At 37.4% G+C, this 22,499-nt stretch overlaps 6 protein-coding genes, 1 long non-coding RNA gene and 1 other non-coding gene across 8 annotated transcripts; 5 read left to right on the forward strand and 3 right to left on the reverse strand.

Moving 5' to 3' along the window:
* Positions 1-360: 360 nt before the first annotated feature.
* msl-2 (male-specific lethal 2) lies at positions 361-4,681 on the forward strand. The gene is made up of 3 exons (XM_068290432.1): positions 361-392; positions 538-3,206; positions 3,590-4,681. Exons 2-3 carry the CDS (start codon positions 851-853, stop codon positions 3,898-3,900), a joined length of 2,667 nt encoding a protein of 888 aa, XP_068146533.1. The 5' UTR covers positions 361-392; positions 538-850; the 3' UTR covers positions 3,901-4,681.
* Positions 4,682-5,333: 652 nt separating this feature from the next.
* Positions 5,334-6,982, forward strand: LOC137576649 (uncharacterized). Its single transcript, XM_068289889.1, has 2 exons — positions 5,334-5,541; positions 5,610-6,982. The coding sequence occupies exons 1-2, from the start codon at positions 5,463-5,465 to the stop codon at positions 6,884-6,886; spliced, it is 1,356 nt and encodes a 451-aa protein (XP_068145990.1). The 5' UTR covers positions 5,334-5,462; the 3' UTR covers positions 6,887-6,982.
* Sec5 (secretory 5) lies at positions 6,924-10,106 on the reverse strand. The gene is made up of 4 exons (XM_068289878.1): positions 9,900-10,106; positions 9,226-9,840; positions 7,347-9,168; positions 6,924-7,279 (listed from the first exon to the last, which is right to left on the reverse strand). Exons 1-4 carry the CDS (start codon positions 10,006-10,008, stop codon positions 7,141-7,143), a joined length of 2,685 nt encoding a protein of 894 aa, XP_068145979.1. The 5' UTR covers positions 10,009-10,106; the 3' UTR covers positions 6,924-7,140.
* An 887-nt stretch (positions 10,107-10,993) lies between these two features.
* LOC137577420 (uncharacterized) lies at positions 10,994-11,659 on the reverse strand. The gene has a single exon (XM_068290888.1). The coding sequence runs from the start codon at positions 11,657-11,659 to the stop codon at positions 10,994-10,996; it is 666 nt and encodes a 221-aa protein (XP_068146989.1).
* A 2,627-nt stretch (positions 11,660-14,286) lies between these two features.
* On the forward strand, positions 14,287-15,389 carry LOC137577118 (uncharacterized). Its single transcript, XR_011032367.1, has 5 exons — positions 14,287-14,306; positions 14,379-14,459; positions 14,719-14,787; positions 14,973-15,095; positions 15,294-15,389. It is a non-coding gene; the product is annotated as an uncharacterized lncRNA (long non-coding RNA).
* LOC137577906 (small nucleolar RNA Z5) lies at positions 14,518-14,637 on the forward strand. The gene has a single exon (XR_011032502.1). It is a non-coding gene; the product is annotated as a small nucleolar RNA Z5 (small nucleolar RNA).
* A 301-nt stretch (positions 15,390-15,690) lies between the features above and the next one.
* Positions 15,691-17,790, forward strand: mtDNA-helicase (mitochondrial DNA helicase). Its single transcript, XM_068290458.1, has 3 exons — positions 15,691-16,002; positions 16,063-16,506; positions 16,565-17,790. The coding sequence occupies exons 1-3, from the start codon at positions 15,699-15,701 to the stop codon at positions 17,671-17,673; spliced, it is 1,857 nt and encodes a 618-aa protein (XP_068146559.1). The 5' UTR covers positions 15,691-15,698; the 3' UTR covers positions 17,674-17,790.
* LOC137577067 (putative leucine-rich repeat-containing protein DDB_G0290503) lies at positions 17,751-22,441 on the reverse strand. The gene is made up of 7 exons (XM_068290446.1): positions 22,239-22,441; positions 22,043-22,132; positions 20,938-21,991; positions 18,903-18,989; positions 18,724-18,837; positions 18,527-18,658; positions 17,751-18,473 (listed from the first exon to the last, which is right to left on the reverse strand). The coding sequence occupies exons 2-7, from the start codon at positions 22,052-22,054 to the stop codon at positions 17,821-17,823; spliced, it is 2,052 nt and encodes a 683-aa protein (XP_068146547.1). The 5' UTR covers positions 22,055-22,132; positions 22,239-22,441; the 3' UTR covers positions 17,751-17,820.
* Positions 22,442-22,499: the final 58 nt, after the last annotated feature.

Genomic DNA, 22,499 nt, shown 5'->3' on the forward strand with positions numbered 1-22,499 from the left:
CTTGCAAAGTTTAAATAAAAATATTTTGTAATATTCAGTTAATTTCGTTTTTGTGGGACATTCATCTGAAAATGCTCCTTCGTTATAAGACTCGAAGCTCGAAGTATTTTAACAGACTAGGCGAAAATTTAGATATATTTAATTCAAGTGTCACATAAAATAAAAAAACTTTTCGTATGTGAATACATAATTCTGATATTGGTTTATGATTTCACCTTCGGTGATTTCTACGTGAATACCCCATTGAGGTGTAGTGTGAACCTCACACAATACGTTCACACCAAAAATTTAACATTTGCATTTGAATTAACATTTTCTGTTAGTTTTCGATTTTTCGATTATTGTTGTTTTTGTGCTCACGCTGGGAGGAAGCAGCGCGTCATGTTGCTTGGGTAATTTTTTTTTTTTTTTTTTTTTTTTTTTTATATTTTTTTTAAGTGAATTTGTTTAAATGTGATATAATAATAATGCATTGATTCCCAGACACATATATAAACATAAACCCCTTTTTTTTTTTTTTTTTTTGCACGTGTAAAGTAAATCTAAGTGAATAGCAGCTAAGTGAAACAACAACAACAACCACTACAAAAAAAGGAAAAAAAATCGTTATACCGGGAAAGTGATGCAGTCAAGTGGAGGAATATTGTGGAAAACTAAGATGCATGGGTGGTAATTGAGGACAGCCGGTGGAGAAAGGAGAAATTGCTGGTCAATTTGCACATAATTGACGGTGAATCTAACAACAACAAACTAGTCAAAGGAGCAACAAAAAGAAGGTGGCACAGTCTCTTGTACAGTTAGAAACACACACACACATACATCGCACCCCAAACGGACACACATACTCAGAATGGCCGCAGCTCAATCGGCTTATGCTCGACTGTTGGATCTTTCGATGCGTTCTATGTCCGATCTCAATCTGAGTCGCATCTCTAAATTCTGCACAGCCTTGGGTGAACTGCGTCAGCTTGTGGCCTGTGTGGTTTGTCGCAAACTACTGGTCGATCCCTATCATCCAAAGGGACATCATTGTGATCATTTTGTGTGCCGTCTATGTGTACGTGGAAAAAAGCGTCTCAGTCCCAAATGTCCGAAATGTAATGATTGCTCTGATTATAAAATCTATGTGGAAGATCGTGCCATGACCCTGCAATTGCTTTGCTACAAGACACTATGTGTCCAGATTTTGCAATCCGGACTCTATCCTCAACTGGAGAATCAAAAGATTGAGGTGTCAAGTAATATAAATAAACCGCGCATCAAATTGCCATCAAAGAGTGTACAAGAGTTCATTGTGGAGGGATCAGAGTATGATGATATAAGGGATATGTTTCTCTTTGAGCCGGATATACCATGCCTTAAGACATTGGTTTCATCATTGCCAGATGAAACGCCAAATATCTCGAAGGCCACTACACCAGAGGTGCACTTTACTCAATCCCTGCCCGAACAGTTATCGATCAGTGACATGGAGATTGAGGTGGAAACAGCCACCGGGGGGCATCATCACATTGGTAGTCCCATTCCATTATTGCCCACGGGATCGCGTGTTGGTCTGCAACGTCAGGTTCTAGTAACCAAAGCTAAACCGCAATCCCTGGTAACTTCAAATTGGAGTGAATTGAATTTCTCGTCTGAGCTCAGCTCTGTGAACAATCTTCAAGAAGGAACCTATACTTACGTATTACCCGACCCGTCTGATGCATCTTATATTGTTTCAGATTCATCGCTACTAATCGGACAGTTGGTTCAAATTGATACCTCATCTGAATTAGTTCCAGATCAAGCGTTAGCACAGAAGAACTTAAAGTTGATTGTTCCTGCCAAGGAGAGTGTTGTTGTGACTATTCCAGAAAAGTCTGCGATTATTCCTGCCGCCAAGGAGAAGCCGCACCCTGCTTCGGCTTCAGGCAAAAAGAATACAAATCCGGCTGCTGCTGTAGCCAAGGAGCAGCCGAATCCTGCTGGGCCTGCAGCAAAAGAAAAGCCGAATCACGCTGCTGCAATCAAAGAAAAGCCGAATCCCGCTGCTGCTCCAATCAAAGAAAAGCCGAATCCTGCTGCTGTTGCTGCACACGAGAAGCCAAATCCTGCTGCTGTTGCTGCACAGGAGAAGCCAAATCCTGCTGCTGTTGCTGCGCAGATGAAGCAAAATCCTGCTGCTGTTGCTGCACAGGAGAAGCCAAATCCTGCTGCTGTTGCTGCACAGGAGAAGCCCGTGTCTTCTGTCGCAAAGGAAATGTCAGTTCCTGCTTCTAAACAGGAGCCAGTTGCTGCTAAGCCCAATGAAAGTAGCGATATAGTTGTCCCAGTGAAGCCTGTTAATGCATCAGCCGTCCTCCTTCCTTCTTCTCCTCCTGCTGCTGCTGCCGTTGTTAAGCAAGTCAAGAAAAAGTTGAACATCACATCCAAAGGAAAATCTTCGATCCAAGCAGCTGAAAAGCTACCCATGAAGAAACATTACAATAAGATTGAAGCTTTTAAGCAACAATTGGTTGCAGCTGTCATGGAAAGGGTTATCAAGAAAAAAGCAATGGCTGTGACCAAAGAAAAGCAAGATAAGCGTCTGCCGAAGGCGGTAGTGACACCTGTTAAGAAAGACGAAGAGCATGTCGTCACCCCCAAAAGAAAGCATGCCCAAATGATGGAAGAGGAGAAGAGTACCCATATGCGTTTGCGCAAGCAAACGGCCACCATTGCATCCTCGGTGCAGGTGCAGCCCCCAGGTAAAGAAGATTCATCCAAACGTCAACCCGCAACAAAAAGCTCGGCCAGCAAGGTCAACAAACCAACAGCAGTCGATCTGAAGAAGCGCAAACATTGCCGTTGTGGAATCTCTGGGCCAAGTACTCCAAAAACTTGTCGCAATAATCGTTGCTGGTGCTACATTAATGGTAATAGCTGCACGGATTGCTCTTGTCAGGGTTGTAATAATCCCCATAAGCAAGATTACGTTGATACCGACGATGAAATGGATGATGGTGATGATGATGAAGACGACGACGAAATTTTAGCAAATTTAAAAACTGATATAATAGCTCTGAAAGAACAACAAAAGTCAATTCCTCTTTCTCCTCCTCCTACTACTACTACTTCTCATTCATCGAATATGGGCTTCGAGGGCTTAACTTTGGTGGCTCTAAGTAATCCGGAACAATCGCAGCATCCTCTAGTGCTTGTGCAGAACGAGAATAATGAAATGCAATGTAAGATTACAAATAACTAATTCCTAAAAAGTAAAACTTCAAGAGACGACATTGAGGTACCCAGAATTCATAAATATCATCAAATTTACCGTTTCTTTTTGTTTGCCTATTATGTGTGTGGGGGAGAATTCAGTATCCGAAAACATGTAAATCCAGTTCTTAATACTTTCTACCTATTTGTTCAATATTATGATTCCATTTCAATCCTTACAGTTCCTTTTCACACGTATCAGTCCACCTCATACCTCAATCCATAGTTGTCCGATCTTTGAATAAAATATGAAGATTTTTGTTGGGTAGAGAACTAATTTTATAATTTGACTTGGTCAAACCAGATGGTCATATTATAATAGCAATGTTTTTATCTTTCCTCCCATCTGCAGGTTTTAATATTTTCCAAGGCGATGTTCCCATCGATCCAGCCAATTATGGATTCCAGCGTGTCCAGTTACAAAATAAGGATTCGGGCAATAGTTCCATACCGCAATATGCTTATATGGCTATGCCTCCAGATCTATTGGATCAGGCAGTCAGCGGCGATGGACATGTGGATTCCTCTTCCTTGTCTCCCGAAGTCAAGAAATTTAAGAATATCGACGAGAATAAAGATGCCTGTCCTGGTGACAGTATGACAGCCACTGAAACGGCCCATTCTTTGTTCGAGGATATTATGTCGGGTTCAGACGATTTGTAATATCAAGCAAATTGGAAATTCGATTTTTCTTTCTCTCTTTTTTTTTTTTTAATACCTGTGCGGAAGGGTATGGATAAAAGGCAGTACCGACTATAAGTAGATAATGTGGGTTATAGTCAAGTGCCATGATCCCAAAACATAATGATAATGTCAACAACCAATTTGTATCCACTGACTATATAGTGCGGAAAGTCGTAGTCATCTTGATTTAATTTGTACCCTTTCAAAGGGTACAGACAAATCGATACTAATGTGTTTCCTTTTTTTGTACATTTTCTTAAACCTTTTTTTTTTTTATTGTAAAATTTCTAACTGTTTGTTTATTCTATATAACTACTGCAATTCCTATTCCAAGGTATTTAACTGAAAACATTTTGGAGGTCTCAAAGATTGCAAAAGACTTACGGCAAATATTTGTATATCCTTTTTTTTTTTTTGTGTAGTATTAAGCCTCAAGAAAATTGCAATTGGTCATTAAAATAATTGCCAAGCAAGTAAATTATGTAAATGAACAACGATGTTCTATTAACCAAAAATATGATGTATGTACAACTAAAAGTGTATAAACAATTTTTTTTTCATATATGTAAGACAATATTTTTTTTCATATCTATAAGAACATTTTTTTTCATAGCTATAAGACAATTTTTTTTCATAGGTTAAGAAACTTTTTTTGAGCATGAATACTTTTTTTTTTTGGCACGTGAAAATATTATATATAAAAAAATATATATATTTGCCATAAATTGGCAAAAATAAATCCTTTTTTTTTGAAAATGTATTCAAGTTTAGTTTTTTCTTAGTTTGTGGGGAGCAAGTTTTTTGGAATATCTAAAGTCTAAACTAATATTTAAAGTTCTCTCGCTTTTGGCCATTTTTCTGAGTAAACTAAACATTAACTATAATTTACAAGCACTGTAAATACACTAGCATGGGATTCGAAACAGATTCAAACGTAATGATGTTATCCTTCTTCAAGTGCTGCAAAAGAAAAGTCCTGTTCCTCAGTATGGAAACCATAATACAATTTTAGAAAAAAATATGTTCAATAAAACATAGTTTTCCTTCTTGTGTCATTTCACTTAATAACATATTGATGGCTAAAAATCTATATTGTCTTGTCTTCGGAAAAAAACTAAAAAAAAAAAAAACACATGTAGAAAAACGTTGCCTTTTTATTAGGTTATTTATGAAATTCTGAAAACAAAATAATATAAATAACTGTATTAGTATTTCAGATTCAAGTCCATCTTAATTTTCTAGAGACATTTCTTAATCATCTAGCTAAAGTCATGTCCATTGCCTCTTCTCCATTCACACTCAATTTCGACTTTAATTTCGCTCAACTCGTCTCGGTCGACCCTTAGATAAGCACCAAGCATCTGGCATCTGGGATGCCACTGGGCTCATCACATTATCTCTTGATTAACTCAATGCGTAGTCAGTCAAGTCAGTTTTCGTATGCGAGTGGTCAAGTGTGGACAGAGTCAGAGAGGCTGACTGTGTTTCCTTTTTAAAACTGATAAGAATTTCATTGTGAATCAGCAAATCTTTCGAGGAAGATGTACAATTTGATAGTAATCTTGATGGGAATTGGACTGCTGGCACATGGTGCGGCGGCCATAAAGGAGGAGGCAAATGGTATGTGACGTCACAATGTTATTTTCCAAACCCTTGGCCAAGAGTTGACCTTTGTCTTTCTGTCACAGAGGTAGCTGCTGGGGATCAGGATGGAGGAAGTGAAACCAATGAAGACCATAATATTAATGCAAGTCAAAATCGTGTGGCTGCTCAGTTGGAGGCCGTTCTAGAACATTTCAAGCAAGCGGATCCAGTGGGTTTGCCCGGAGTACCAGTTCCCGATCCCATGGACGTGCCTGATATGAAAAAGAGTCTTGGCATGGCAAATCTTAATATGATGCAAGTGAAGGCTTATGGTTTGTCAAAATTTCGTATTAGTAGCATTAATGCGGATTTCAAGGATCTACAGGTGAAAGCTGGTATTCAATTGGATGAAATGAATGTAAAGGGCAATTACATTCTTAGTAGCTTCTTCTCCAAGGCCAATGGTCCGTTCACAGTGGTGCTAAAGAAGGTTTATGTAGAGGCCACTGCAACATTGGCTGTGGAGCGTGATGGTCATCTGACTACGGATAGCATTAAAATGGACATTACATTTGCCGATATGGCCATGGATTTCCAAAATCTTGGATTTCTGGGCACCGTATTCCAGGGTATTGTGAATTCTGCCCCAAATCTGGTCTTTGATGCCATGAAACCATTCATGCTTCAGGAAGCCGATAAACAGCTGCGTGGCGAGATCAATGCAAATATAGAAAAGTTAATGGGTGATCGTCGTCTGCCCAATTCCATTACTCCATTGGATAGCGCCATTGCGGAGGCTAGAAAAAAGGTACGCGCCATGGGCTACGATCCATACCATGTGCCCGATATGAATAGAACTGTTGGTGTATTCAGTGTCCAACTATCGCAGACATGGATCAATGGTATCTCTAGTTTCTATCGTGTTGGCAATATGTCAGCTGGCATGGAAAACAATACTGTCTCATTACGTGTTCAAATTGGTACTCAGCAAGTGACCGGCGCTGGTCAATGGGAGGTGGGTTTGGGCATGATGACTCGTGTGGGTCATGTACAGTTCACCGTGCAACATATTCGCGCCACCATAGGCATCAGTCAATCACTGGACACTCGAAAACGTCCACAGATCAATGACCTACAATTCGATATGGGCAACATTCAAGTGAGATGCGATGGTGCCGGCACCATTGACTATGTCATGGAGTTTGTGGTGAATGTGTTACCCAATTTATTGCGCTACCAAATAATGGATGCCATCGAGAATCCCATAAAGCAGCGTGTTCAAGAGAAATTCAATACAATCAATGTGGAAGAGGCCATCAAACAATTGGCCCACAAATACGAAGCGGAGGGCAGCAATTTCTCTTTTGATTTTAAAATCTAATCTTGTTAATTAAATATTTCATCAATATACAAAATAATTTTGAGTTGTTTATAAATAAAGACCAAGCAAACCATTTTTTAAAACCCATCAAGTAAATGGTTTTAAGTTTGCAAATTTATTTAAAAAAAAAAATCAAAAATGTGTAGTATATTTAAATAATAAATTCTATACTTTTAGTTCGCACTGCAAGTCCAAGTAGAAGAATTTAAAATTCTTCGACCGGAAATTGTTTTTTGCATGCATGGAATGATATTTTATGGTTCTTTAACACTAAAGCAGAGCAACTGCAGCCGCATATTGCGTTTTACACGTTCGAGAATCTCATCGGCCTTTCGCTTTTGTTCGCCATTCAGGGGCGGATTAATGGCCTCCAGAGCCTCAAGGAAATAATTTCTATAAAAAGGCAGAAAAATACAAGATTAATCGAAAAGTTTTTATGGGCATTAGCACATTTACTCACTTGGCCGTTTCATTGGAGTAACATTCGAGGACATCCCTAAGCAAACGTATATCCACATGAGCTTGTATTGCACCCGTATAGCTAAATCTCTGCACACAGCTCATCAGGCGGGCCAATTCCTCGGATATGGTCTGGACAATGGATTCCAAAATCGGACGCAGTAGGGCCGGTGAAATGCTGTAGATCTCCGAATAGACACCAATCAAATTATCACAACATTCATGGGCATACGGTCTGAGTTGGCCAATTTCCATTTCATGATCCCATTGAAAGGGACCCAGATACATAGAGGGCTCAATAGTGCCCACTAGAGGGTCACCCTTGTGCTCTACATATTCCTCAAGGAGATTGGTAAACAATTGATTCACCGTATAGCGGGAAGTTTCGATGGCCAATGTTGGCAATGGATAACCAAAGCGTACAAAAATATCGCCTATATGAGGAAAGAAACTCTTATTGCAGTAAGCGTAGTTGGCCAGACAGCAGAGCATACGCTGCTCCCAAGTTACAGCCGCTCCTCCACTGTGGGCCACCGAATCCGGTTGTTGGGCATTCGGAAAGCCTAGCAACTGGGACACATTATGGGTGGGCGTCTCTTCATCATGGGATTGAAAGGCCAGCTCTTCAATGACCCCACTAAAGGCCGACAGAAACTCTTGTAGTCGTTGCGAAACCTCACGCTGGCCATCTGACTGTGGCTCGAGAAGATTACCCTCTCTAACTTCTGGTTGCATGCATACAGAATTAACTTCCTCCAATGTTTCCAACAGTAGAGACTCGACAGCCGATGGCAAGAGTGTGGCTCCTGGATAATCTTCGACACCCAATTCCCATGACTCTTGTGAACCCAATTTCTTGCAACGATCTGTGGCCCGTTTGAAAATGATAGAGAAACTAAATAGGCGGACTTCATCGATCAATTTCTGTATAATGTCCAAGGCCTCAGACGGCAAATCCAAGGTAATTAAAGTGGCATAGGCAATTCGTGTATAGCGCAAACATTGAGGAATCCAGGGTAAAAACTGATGAGTGGACGAGGCAGAGCCTATAGGCCAGGCTAAGCCACTAGACTGACGCAAAGCACGCTGATCACCGGCTATCAGTATGGCCAACCTTAGGTAGACACAGAATTTCTCAATTGCATTAAGAATCATTCGCTTGAAATCTCCAGGTTTCGGATCGTGGGGTCCCCGCAGTTCGCCAGTAAAATATAACTGACCCAGACGCCAAAGATCCGGCAGCTGAGATGCTGCTATATCGCAAATCTCCTCGCAGAAATTCACACGAGCTGGCGTGTGACTAGGATCACGAGCTTTTGGTTTCTCCTGGGTTCCAGCTGCATCTTTGTTGGCATGCTGATCAAAAGTCTGGCGAAATGTAGACTCCAAATACTTGGCTCTGGCCTCAATTGCATCCCAGGCAGGATCCGTGTTCCTCAACCTATCGCCAATTGGCGTTCCCGATTGCTGCAGCTCCAAGCTAGTCAGAGCCTTGATCAATTTTTTTTGCTGTTCCACACTTTGCGGCATCTTTACAACCTTTTCGTGCAATTGCCTACGTATGGATAGAATACGTTGGTCGACCTCTTCCAAGACTCGACGGAATATGGGAATCTCTGTTTTGCCAAAGAGATTTTTGGCCCGGGAATAATCGTTGACCACAATATCATATTCGCCTGCCTTGGCCCGGCGATCCACCGAGTTTGGCAGACAGAAAAGAAACTTATGACGAGACAACGCAAACAGAACCGATCGCGTGGAATCAGCCTTTTCCTTGCGCACAAGCACATCCGTAAATATCTTTTGGGACTCGCTAATGGAATCTGTAAGTGACAAAGAACAGTTAGACATGAATTTTTTCTTACTCAATCTCTACTCACTTTCAATAGACTCCTCCAGAACATTAAGCGGTTCATTTCCATGCAACTGTATATCTTCCTGTAACTTATCCCTAATATTCATCAGTGTATCTAACTGATCGATCACAGATCCTGCATTAGATTTCAAAAACGACAATTGGCCTTCCTTCTGACTCTCAACTTTCCTTTTGAGATAGGCCAAGCCAGCTTTTAAATCCTCAAAGGAAGTGGCCAAATGATTTTCTAACAAGAACCAAGCTGGCGAAAAGTGCTCCTGTGCCAAGTCGCCGCATGCATCGGGAAATAAATCTCGCAAATCTTCGGGTATCTTTTGTTCATTGCCCTCAATGGACAAACCCAACGGATCCTCCTGTGTCAGACCGGATTGGGTCAAAGTCCGTCGACCCCATGCAAAATTCTGTGACGGTGACTCCTCTATCCATACTGCGGACTCCTTTAGGGGGCCGATTGTTTCATGGTAAGCACGAAATTGTACTGTTGATGTGCCCACTCCCCCGCTCAAAGTTGTAACTATGATGTCACCTTTACCCTTTGCTGGACCAGTGCGGGCTATAATTTTTTTATCTGATTTCCATTCGGCGGATAGCAAACAATCAGAACCGCAAATCTTCAAGCCTTTAAGAATTTTAAACATTAACTAGATTGTTTGCGATTAAAATCAAGACTACGCCTACCAATTAAATCTTGTGCCCTAGTTCCTAAAAATTCCCCACGAATGGTGACTCTTGTTCCAGGTGGTCCCTCCTTGGGGGATAATCCCGTAACCACAGGCTGCGGAGCCATTAATTAGAAATATTTAGTTATTTTTATTATCAAAAAATATAATTAATACAAAAATAAAAGAACTTCTTTTTTCGCGACGAAATCAGCTGTTTGCCTGCTGCGCTTATCGATTATACGTGTACATGAGTTATCGAAGCGAGTGTTGGAAAACCGGATAGTCAAAGCGCGGGCTTTTTTAAACAGTGGATCTCGCATTGCTCAAAGTAGATTATTTACTAATCAGAGTGCCTTTTTGAAATCTCCTTGATTAAAATAAAAAACTAATGGCAGTATATGTCCTTACTTTTTAGTAAGATAGGTTTTGACATTTTATTTTCTTTAAAGTTGGCTTTTGAATAATATTCACTGTGGTAGATTAATTTCAATATCCTGTGATCTATTTACTAAGTACTTTAGATTCTTTTCGATTCATTTAAAACATTTTGATCGTTGATTTATTAAACATTTATTATTATTTCATTCAGATAAAATTTTATTCAATACTTCTCAAACAACGTACAAATTTTTTAGTGTTCACGCTGGTATAGCCTCTTTAAGATCAGTTGACTTTACTGGAGGACTCCAAGAGAAATCGTTGAACTTATTTCGAAGAATTTTCAAACGACTCAAGAGAATGAAAAATGTGGATCTTTCTCACTCAACTTCAATGATCATCTAATAGTCCTTTGGCATCGAATACAGGTAGCATTTTTGCCACAATCTGATGAGCTTTTTCACTGCTGTACAGAGAGTCCTGGAATTGTATAGCCTGCGGAGTATCCTCGTACAAATCATCAATTTCACCCAACACTTCTCCCTCATATACCATAAAGGGTTGGAATAGCAATGATACAAAAGCAGCTGGCAAATATTTAAATAAATAAAATGAAACTATTTGCAATTTAACTTTTAAACGTACCCATGAAACGTCGTTTCTCAAATTGCAGTTGATATTCATGTAAACTGGGAATCTTGCCCTTGTAGTTGAGTTTCTCCAAATTCTGCCTTAAAGAGTAATAATGCTGCTGCACCAATTCCAATTGCCTGATCCCACATCCTCCTGCAAGGATGAACTAAAGAAATAGTGCAAATCCAAGACTGGTGAAGTGATTACACTAAATTGAAAATCAATTGGCACCACAGATCTGGGTTTTCCATCATTATCATATTGGAACATTATGTTAGTGGTCCAGCAATCACCATGAATTATGGTCTGCAAGTCCTCATCATACACATCATGAGCTCGTGCAGCGTATTCCATTAAATTGGGCAGAATGCGCTCTAATTTTTGATAGTAGCATGCCTCCAATTTAGGTTCAGACTTCACATAGCGTAAAAGAGCCTTGAAAAAGCCGGCGAAAACCCGCTTATAGCCATGCCGATTACGTGAAAAGTAATTTTCTTGTAATTTTTTAGACAGATATTCGGGATGGCGCTGTTTTAGCATAGTTGCAGCAGCATGAAATCTGGCCAGCATGTCAATAGTCAGCTTAGCATGTGCCATGTCCAATTGCTTAACACGATCCGCATTGACGTACTCGAGTGGTGCCAAGTCCTCGAGAATTATAACCTCATGCTCATGATCCACACAAATGGCATTGGCATGCATCTTCTCGGTGATTCCCACTTCTTGTAGAATCTCTGACATCTTGGGCAGCACAAACTCATACATTTCCATCTCTCGGGTATAGACTTCGTATTCGATCCAGAGTTTCATCTGCGGGGCATCCTTGGAGCATTGTTCCTTCAGCAAGTATGTTTCTTTCTGCACTGTTGTCTGTCCACCCCATTGAAAATCCACATGGATCCGTGTAATAATCCCCACCCAGTTTTCGCCCTTGCCAGAGGCTTGCTTTTACCACAATTTAAGGACTTTCAACTTACTATCCTTGTAGTAAACTCTCAGTTTAGACTCAATATAGTTTTCGGTTAACCATTCGGGCAACATTTTCGTACAACTGTTAAAGCTCAACTGACTGCTGTTTGTATGGTACTGAGTGAAATGACTTTATAATAACCAAAACAAAGCTCTTATCTCTGTGAATTGTTTTAACTTGATAACCAATCTAACGTGACTGAAGTAATCTCTGTCTGCTCTCATCGATATGTGTACATGTATCTCTCCCTAATTGTGTGCCCTTTGTTGTGTTTATGTTTTCTAGATGATATCGTCTATAATTTTTTGCCATGTCACTTAGCCCAATGGGCATAGTACTAACATGACTGTGGAAAAAACTAAATTAATTGCAAAATACCTTAAACGTTGTTTCGAATAGTTGCGAAATCCTTCTACGTCACTTTACATCTAATCAACTCGACCTTAAGATACCCTGGAGCAATATCTAATGTTAATAGTAGGTACTTTCAGAGGTCTGAAATATCATTCAAATCAAATTCATTCACTGTCAAGAGAACTGCTTTTACTTACAGACAAGGATATTATTCTTAAATAGGTAAATGTGATAGATATTCTCTCTCAATAATTTATCCTAAACATTTTTGTACACTTTCTTTTTAAGCATGAAGTATTGCCCAGCTAAGTCTCTAATAGTATCATGATAAAACGCAATTAATATTCTTGATAACTTTTCAATTATCATTTGGACTAGTACCAGTTTGAAAGTTAACATAAACAATTTAAGTTGCTAATTTTTTAAACAAGTTAATAAATTTTTTATCACCTTTCTTTTAGTATAAAAGGAGTATCAGAGTTTGCAATTATTCAGTTTAAATTCGTTTTCCAACCATAAAACTACTCAAAATGAAATTCATTGTAAGTCCAAGTCGAAATCCAAGTTTTGAAATTAATTCTGAATGCTTTTTTGTGTAGATTCTTTTCTTTTTTGCCATCATTGGCATGGCTTTGGCAATAGGTGGCAAAGCTCTTAAACTACCAGCCGTAGAAGAAGATGGTCAAGATGGTCTATTTGGAATTGATAAAGCAACACTTAAAAAAACAGCTGGATAGTTAACTAAAATTTATACGTGAAATAGTTATTTTACTACCACCTTTGTCTCACATTCAGTTATTGTTTTTATTTTTGTGGTAATAGAACTCTCGAAATTTAAAACAAACTTCATCTGCGTGTATACTTCACAAGTCTACACACCCAATTGGGGGGCTTTAGCTTATATAGTCTCCGAGTTTAAGGTGTCTATGCCGATGAGGAGTCCCATAATGTCAGTCATGTCCTTTAATTGGATCCGAGCTCGTTTCGATACAATTGATGAATAGAACGCAATTATTAAGCATCTGGAGATAATGGATAATACACAGAGATCTTATTGGACATAGGGAACAAATAATCAGAGCGGCAATAATTATATTTGGTTTTCCAACCAGTTTCCATAAACATTTGGGATCAAGCAGAGCCAAAGAAAGAGCATTATGCTAACTTTACGCGATTGCCGAATGGGTCTTGGCCAATACGTCTAAATGACAATAAATGCGAAACATTATCATGTCAGACCCCACCACCGCCAACTCCACTGAATATTTTAAATTATCCCAGTTTTAATAAAAATTCCCAAATTTCAAATTTTTTGCTGATTAACACGTTAGTAAAATTATTTAAAATCGATAGTTGTATTCGATATTGGAAGCCGATAAAATAGTCTATCTCCACTCGATAAATTCGATCGATGACTATCGACTGTGTCATATGTCTTTCGATTAGCCAATCGATTTCGAGTTGCCAGCTCTAATTTTTTTACAGCGAGTTCTCAATTTTTGGTAAATGTTTACTATTACTACTCGAGATTTCAGTGTTGAAAAGTGGAAAAATCGGGTAAAGCTAGATTTCAGTGTTGTCAATCGCTATTTTTTATTTGGCGCGCTGTTTGACTGACCTGGTAGCCAAATATTTTAATCTAAACTCAAAAGTCGAGGAATATTCGGCTGCTCTGGCAGCCGAATATTGTATTCTAAACTATATTTGTTCTATAAAATCAAGAAATATTGTAAACTCAACAATATTTTCGTTTGTTGAGAATAGTGCGAACAAAAGATTCAAAAAGCCCGCGTATTCGAGTATCCTAAATTCGGCATTTGGCAACACCATCTCAAAATTGAACAGCTTTTTTTAGCCGGAAAAAGCTACTTTTAGCTATAGTCCCGCTAAAAATATTAATTTTCTTTTGTTAATTACTCAAAAACTACGAAATAAATCGCCAAGGCGCACCTGAGGTCGTGCTCGTGCAATTTTTCTCTTTCGTTTGATACCAAAATTATGTTTAAGCGCGTTTTGGGCCCGAGTAGTAATAGTAAACATTTACCCAATTTTTTGCAGCGAATATTAATTTTTTTTTTTTGGATAAATGTATTCGATAAGTTCTAGTGATAACTATCGACTGTGTCGATTTTTTTTAATGTTTCGATTCATTTTTTTCAGCCTTCTTTTTCCTTGGTTATGTCGCCACGTGCAGACGTGTTTTTAAAATTTTCATTACACTTTAAAAAGTTGAACAGAATGGTAAGTCTTGAAAATTGTGTTTGCTAAAAGTTATTTAAAAGTAAATGAGTGAAAGTGTTGCCAATGATGAGACTGATGACGAGACTGAAACGAACAGATTCTCTTGATTTTCCATTGTATTTTTCAATGTTTAATTGAACTATAATTTGTTCATTTTAAGATGATTCGGCGTCTGATGGCAACATTTTTGTTTCTATTCTCATAAGTGTAGTTTAATATGATGACCCATCAAACTAAACAATATTTCTTTCTATCGTAGGGATGAAAACTAATCCTGATCACTCCTCATGGAGTTTGCCATATTTTGAGACTTCTTTGGACATAAAAGGTAAGAAAAGGAGATGAGAAAAATAATGTATAACAATAGCGTGATGAATTTTTACACAGACCTGTTCTTAGTAGACTCGTGCTGCAATTGTAGTAAACTGATATAACTTACTAATACGATTATTGTAATCGTATTATTGTATTATCTTGTGCAATATTAATTCATTTCATTTTGTTCTCTTTCAGGAATAGAAAAAAACCTTAAAAAGCGGCCAGACATGTGGTTTAATAGTATGCTGACCGACCCATCGCTTTTTTTTCAGGGCAAAATGAGGTTATGTCTGTCTGTTCTTTGGGAAACATGAAAAGGTAAATAATATTAAGAAATAAATTTCGCAGTTTACTTCAAATGATGATTACTTTAATTTCCTTTTGCGGTTTCCACCAGAAAGTTTCGGCTTAATGATGGTCAAAGGTGTCTGATTTGAACTTGTTTATTTTATAATTTAAACAAGGTTTTCAATTATAAAAATACTTATAAATGGTTCTTTTTATTTATATTTGCAGTTTCCACCAAAGCGAACGGTCCAAAAAAAAAAACCTAAACTGTAGCGGTTTTATTTTGAATTGAATAAATAAAATAAATTTGAGTATTTCAATGTATATTTAATGTTGTTTTAATTAGAACTATCAAGAAATGCCAGATGTTTCACTTGGTGTGTCTAAAGTAATTTATTATTTCTGCTATTAAAGAACCATTTGTTTTGAAATATGTATATACCATGCCTTCATTCAGTTGTTTAGTTTATTTTGCGTTTTGTCCCAACGATTTACATATGTATATATAAAAGGCACGTAAATTTAGTTTTTGGGTCGTTCTATTTAAAGGGATTTAAGCCCCATTATCTAATTATTTGAAAATGCCCGCCGTTTTACAAATATCAGTTCTTTGGTGTTATCGATAACAGTACAATGCGACGCGCCGTTTCAGTCAAACTGTTGCTCAGCAATTTAAATAGCAACAAATCCAAAGCCTTAACTAAGTACTATGCCACACAGACTGAGACGACGGACTATACGTTAGATGCCAAAGAATATTTAGATTTTAAAAGACAGCTCCGATTCAACAATGTGCCACACAAAGATGGACACACGTGCTTGCATTTGGAATGCCGGCTGTGTGCTGCACGTAACACAAAAGACCTTCAATCCGAACGAGGGGTAAGCAAAGGACAAGGACAAGTTGCACGATGGGCCTATGTAAATAAACGAACTGGTGAGGTTTCTATTAAAGCAAATATATTCATCACAATTAATGTGGTGTTTCTTTTTCCAGGCACTGTTGTCTGTGCCAATTGTGAAGTGAAAACTTCTCTAAGTCAAATATTGCCGGCTTATCAATTAACACCACCAGCTGGATATCAACGGCTGAGTCAACGTCAACCTCTGATTACCTCTTCTTATAATAATCTTACAAGTGTCTCCCAGGAAGCATGTGATTTACTAGCCATAAAGGGTCTGAAGGCTACACAGTTAAATGCCATAGGAGCACAATTGGAACCTGAAGAGCAGCTGCTAGTCTTTCAATTGCGTAACGCTGCCCAACATGTGGTGGGTGAAAAAGTTTTGCATCTGACTGGCGATCGCCATGAGGAAACCATTATTCACAAGGATGCAACAAATTCTGGACTACTCATGCATGGAAGTGGCAAACAGAAGGCGGTGCTGGTTAGTAATGTAATGGATTTCATAGTCCTTGCCACACAGAACATAGAAACACGTAAGAGCTGCATAAATATTGTGAGTTCATTTTATAATTGAAATTATTTATTTTTTAGATTCCATTGTCTGCCTGCCATTCGAACTGAAAATGCTACCTCAAGAATGTTTGCCTGGACTGGAAGTTTTCAAGGAGTTGATCTTTTGGTTGCACTACGATGCCTCACATAGTTGGGATGCAGCTCGAACGTTTGCCCAGAAACTGGAGGACAAACGTTGCCTGCTCATTAGGCCAACAGAAACAGAACCGTCACCGCATTTGGCTCAACGTCGTCGTCTCAATCTTCGTCATATTCTAGCAAAAGCCCAGCCAGTTCGTCATAGATCGATTACCACTTTCAATGAAATGCGCAATGACATACTCAGCGAATTGCAAAATATTGAGAAAGTCAATGGCGTGAAATGGAAACGATTCCCGGTGCTTAACAAATTGCTTAAGGGTCATCGTCGTGGCGAGCTAACCATCTTGACAGGGCCCACAGGTAGCGGCAAAACCACTTTTATGAGTGAATATTCTTTGGATTTGGCTGTCCAGGGAGTTTCGACACTGTGGGGCTCCTTTGAGATTCGCAATACTCGTCTGGCAAGTACATTACTGCGTCAATATGTTGGTTATCCTTTGGACGATAAACTCAATGAGTTCAGCCACTGGGCCACAGAGTTCGAACGAATTCCGCTCTTCTTTATGACATTTCATGGTCAGCAGCCACTTAAGCCGGTCTTGGAGGCTATTGAACATGCCTCCTATGTTCATGATGTACAGCATGTGATAATTGATAATCTCCAGTTCATGATGGGCGTATCCAGTTATCGGGGTGATAAATTTTGGGAGCAAGATTCAATTATAGCGGCCTTTCGTAGTTTTGCCACCAAACATAATGTCCATGTGACATTGGTTATGCATCCGCGTAAGGAGCGACAAGAAGATGAACTAACGACAAGTTCGGTATTTGGCACAGCCAAAGCTACCCAAGAGGCTGACAATGTGCTAATCATACAGGACAAACGTCTAACATCGGTGAGGGGAAAGAAATATTTACAAATTGCCAAAAATCGTTATAGTGGAGATCTTGGCATTATGCCGCTGGAATTCGATAAAGATGCTCTAAGCTATTCGACCACAGTGCAGAGTGCCAAACGTCGTAGGGAAAAGGAAAAACCAATGTGATTATTGAGTCAAGTTGTTGGATTATTATAAAGTAATGAGTATTTATTTCTTAAATATTTAAAAACAACAATGAGAAGACAAAGCCTGAGAAATGATTAAACAAAATATAGTAATTCATTCTTCTTTTTTGTTACACTGAAATGTTTTCTAGCCAACAAATAATTTTGTTAATGAATTAAACGGTTGTTTGCATAAAGGACATTGATGCGAATCCTGTCTTGCCCTTTGTATGCAACTATTGTGAAAAATATGTCCACATGATAGTGCTACGATTGGATGATGTTCTATTGATGCTTCTGGATCCCAACAAATCGAACATTTCCACTTTGTGAAGGGATTACTCGATTGTGTTACCGTTTGGGTGGTGCCACTACTTTGACTTTTTACCTCTTCCAGAAGACGTTCCAATTGGGCATATTTTCTATTATGATTCTCGTTTGTCAAAATCTGCATTTGGTTTAGTTTTTTACCCAATTCATGGATCTGACGGAGAAGTGCTTGATGCTGCTGGTCACTTCGTTGTTTTTGCTCTTCGGCCCGAAATATGTATAATTGTTTTTCATTGACCACCTGTGCTTTAAGTTCGGAAATTGTTTTCTTTTGCCCGTTTATTGTAGATTTTAGGGCAATTAATAATTTCATTATTTTCATTTTTATTTCATTATAATCCCTTTGAAAATGAGTTATGCTTGAATCACTTGGAGTTTGAGTTGTTATTCCTGAAGATCTTGAATTTGGAAAGGTAGAATTCAATTCGCCCAAAATTGAAAAAACATTGTTATCATCAATAAAATCTAAGGCTAAGGAATAGATTATTAATTTTCTTTAAATGTGACTCTGTGTGTGTACATACGATGTTTAAGCAGATTGTTAAATGATCCATTATCATGCGTTAAGGCAGAATTAACATCAATTTGATCTACGTTTGGAATAACTGTTTGAAATCCATTCAAGTTGGATGATGTTCTGTTTTCATTGATGACATCTATTTTATTAAATAATCACTTATTAAATTTTAAACTAAATTAATTTTAAATATGTTTTACATACATGGAGTTTGTTGCAAGTTAAATTGGCCATCAATTGGATTTACCATTGGTATCTGAAATGTTGTTGTGGAATTTAGGGAATATTCCTGTGGTACATCATCGGTAAGATCTATATCTTGTAATTTTAAAAACAAAATGAATATTTTTGAAAAATATTTATGTAAATAATATTTTACATACAGCAAACAGGTGGCACCAGAGTAGCAGCAAATTCTTGTCTAGTGGGCTGGTAAGGATTCCTATATTCATAATTATTATTCATCATGTCTGAAATTAAAAATAAAACAAAATTAAAGACCAAATTCTTAATATGTATTTGTTCACATCCAACAGATAACCCCAATTTCTTGGAAACAGAAAAAAAGCTCAACAGTTCATAGAAATGAAATGCTTAATCGACTAATCATTTACCAAAGAAAAGAACTTAAAACAATTTTAGAGAGAAATCGCCGAAAAGTATGTAATACAATCGATAATAAATTCACAAATTTCTTTGTAATTTACTTTGTAAAATTTACAAGTAATTTAATTCCGCTTTAGATAAGTTCTTACACACTTTGTTTTATATATGCCACTCGAGATTTTAAATATAATTTATAATTAACGGCTTTGAAATATTAAAAATAAACTTTGAGTCTCTTGCCAACGATCTGGGCTTTGCAAAAGCTAAAAAGTAACTAAAGCCACCCACAAAACTTAATCATACTTTTGATCAAAATGTTTATTATACTTACAGTTGGTCAAAAATGTCTGCGTACGTCTGTATACTGTTTTAATCAATTAATATTTAGTCTTTAGCTAATTTCTATGTGCTTTAATTGTTAAAGTTTTTTGTCTTTTAATTAAATGAAAGTTGACAGAAAAAAAAACAAATTATTTCAAAATAACTTCTTTCTACTATGAGTGAAAAATGTTTACAGATGTGCGAAAAAATTATTGCCCAACTGTATAAAACAGTATAAAATCGTCTGAAACGACCCAGTTTATGCAGTTCTAACAACTTGCACAACACTAAAAATTTATCTTGAAAATATTAATTTTATTTTTGAACAAAATTTCTCAATGTTTTGTCATTAAAATTTCGAAACTATGACGATATACTTTTGAACTTGTAGAATTAAATACATATAAATAAAAACATTTTATTCAGACCCTGTAGAAATTTTGGATCGCAAGACCTTATTTCGTATGAGATCCAGGACCCTGTTTTTTTTTTTTTTCATCCCAACGCAAGTTTCACTCATTTTGATTTTTTCTTACAAACCTGTCATACTCTTTGAGAACTTTATTACTGTATGTGAAAAATTGTTATACCCTTGCAAAAGGGTATATTAATTTTCGTTAGAAGTGTGCAACGCATAGAACGAAGCATCTCCGACCATACAAAGTGTAAATATTCTTGATCAGCACGACGAGACGAGTTCAAATAGCCATGTCCGTCCGTCCGTCTGGATCAACGCAAACTCCTCCTAGACCGTAAGAGCTACAGATCTGCACGTAGGCTTGTATATACTGCAGGGGTTGTATATTTCGGATTCAGCCGGATCGGACCACTATATCATATAGCTCCCATACAAACGCCAAAGTCACGAACAGTGACAAACTTTGACGGGGTCGAAGTTAGCCCCGGCCCTCTTGTTTAATTAGTTGTTAGTTTTCCTCAAAAATTCAAAGGCCATCTGCCTTTTCGATCCAATGGAGTATTCTCGAAAAGTATAAAAAAGTATTGCCAAACTAGCAATTTATAAGACACTTTTAAACAAATGTTATATTTTGTATATTTTAGCTTACTTATTTTAAATGGAAGAAGTCTAAGAAGACAACAGCATTCACTGGAAGTGGGAATTCCAAATTACTTAAATTTAAATATGTTTTTTTTTTAGTATAGCATTTTCAATACATACATATGTATATTTTTTTATATTCCCAAGTAGGCATCTTAATGTATATCTGTATGGCATATTATTATCCAACTGACTTGCATTTGGATTCTAATACTTAAATAATTATATGCTATGTTTACAAAATGTAATATCTTTTTCTTGCCTTTTATTGTTGTTTGTAGTTTAATAGCAAGTCAATGGTTTATTACTTATGTACAAAAAATTGTAACAATATCAATTAAGAAATATGTAACGCAAAGTACGAGAATTTGCCGAAAATCTACATTTGGGACAATTTTGGGCCTGTTGAAGGCAAATTTTAAGACACTTACTCCCAAAGAGATGACCACAGGGCAATGATACAGATCGATGATCGCCATTCGATTCCATTTCCTCAAAGCAAATGGAGCATGATCTAAAGTCTTTCAAATTACTTTGTAATGCAGATATTTTTCTTTCCTTCTCTTCAAACTGACTATCGAGTAGAAGTTGCATATTTTTGCCCAATTCTTGGATTTCAGTGCATACACTTTTGAATTTACCGCCATTTTCATGGTTTTGCAAATCCTTACGCAGTTGTTGGATAACTTTTTCCTGCTGGTGAATTTGAGATGTCTTCGACTCGAGGTTCACATTAAGATTCTCCAATTTAACATCGTACTCATGCCGAACTATGCGACTATTTTCTTGAATCTTGGCAATGTTCTCCTTAGCTACATTTAATTCTTTTTTCAATTGTTCATTTTCAGAGCTTAATTTTTGTATTACACTTTGGTTTGATTGAAGCTGAGATTGAAGACCTTTAGAGTTTTCTAAAATGGTGGCCACTTCTTCTTGTTGTTTCTTAGAAATTGTTTCTATTTCTGTTTTTTGAGCTTCAATTTTCTGATTGAGTTTATCCTTTTCCATTTGCATCGATTGTTTTTCCATAGTAAGCTTAAAATTTAGCCCCAAATAGTTGTGCTTCTCAGAGGCATTGGTTTGCAATTGTAAAGCAATTTTATCTTTATCCTTTATACAAGATGCAAGTTTTTGTTCCAAATCCTTGATTTTTTCTGCCATTTCAGATGCATTCTGTTCGCACTGTGATGAAGGGTTTTCAATAGCATTATTATTGTTGTTAATAACATTATTATCATTATTATTTGAACTTGAAGGCTGCGTATGGAAATTTGCTATTATATTCTCCTTTTCCTTAAGCTCCCTCTGCAACTTTTCGATTTTTTCTTGGTAATCAGATGGAGCAACATTGGCCCGAGCCGCTGCCGACTTCATCTTCTCCTGCTCCAATTGAAATTTCAAAAGTTTTTTCTCAAAATCCAATGAGAGCAACTGTAGATCTGATGGTGAAGTCATTGGAGTTTTATTAGCCATCTTTTGCTGAAACTGAAAGAAATAATTTATTGTTGTTTGAATGCACATTATTAAGTTACTTACACTTTGAAACATTTCGATTTTTTTAGTTTGATCAGATTATGGTTTTTTTTGCCGTTTGACTTATTGACGCCAGTGGAGAAAAGGTTGTAACTTAAATAAGAAAAAAAATTTGCTGTTTAGTTTTATTTTATTTACGTCACATGCAGAATGTGCACAGAGATAGCGCTTTCTTTCAATTTTCTAGACCGTGACTCACAGCTTCAAAATAGTTTTTGGGGGTTTTTTGATATAATTGAACCCTCAATAGATACCTGTTCTAAATTAGGGAAATGAAATGTATTAAATTCAGTTTATCACAGAAAGGAAGAACGAAAAACACGAAAAATTTGCCCGTTCGTTGTTAATTTTTAGAGACAAAACACTTTCCTTGTTGCAGCGCAAAAGGAAACATCAAGAGTGCCCAAGCTAGTTACCAGCTGTTTTTACAGTGTTGTGAAGTAGTCCGCTTTTGTTTATA

This window comes from Drosophila tropicalis, unplaced genomic scaffold (assembly GCF_018151085.1).
Source record: "Drosophila tropicalis isolate 14030-0801.00 unplaced genomic scaffold, ASM1815108v1 contig_1187, whole genome shotgun sequence".
Classification (NCBI taxonomy): Eukaryota; Metazoa; Arthropoda; class Insecta; order Diptera; family Drosophilidae; genus Drosophila; species Drosophila tropicalis.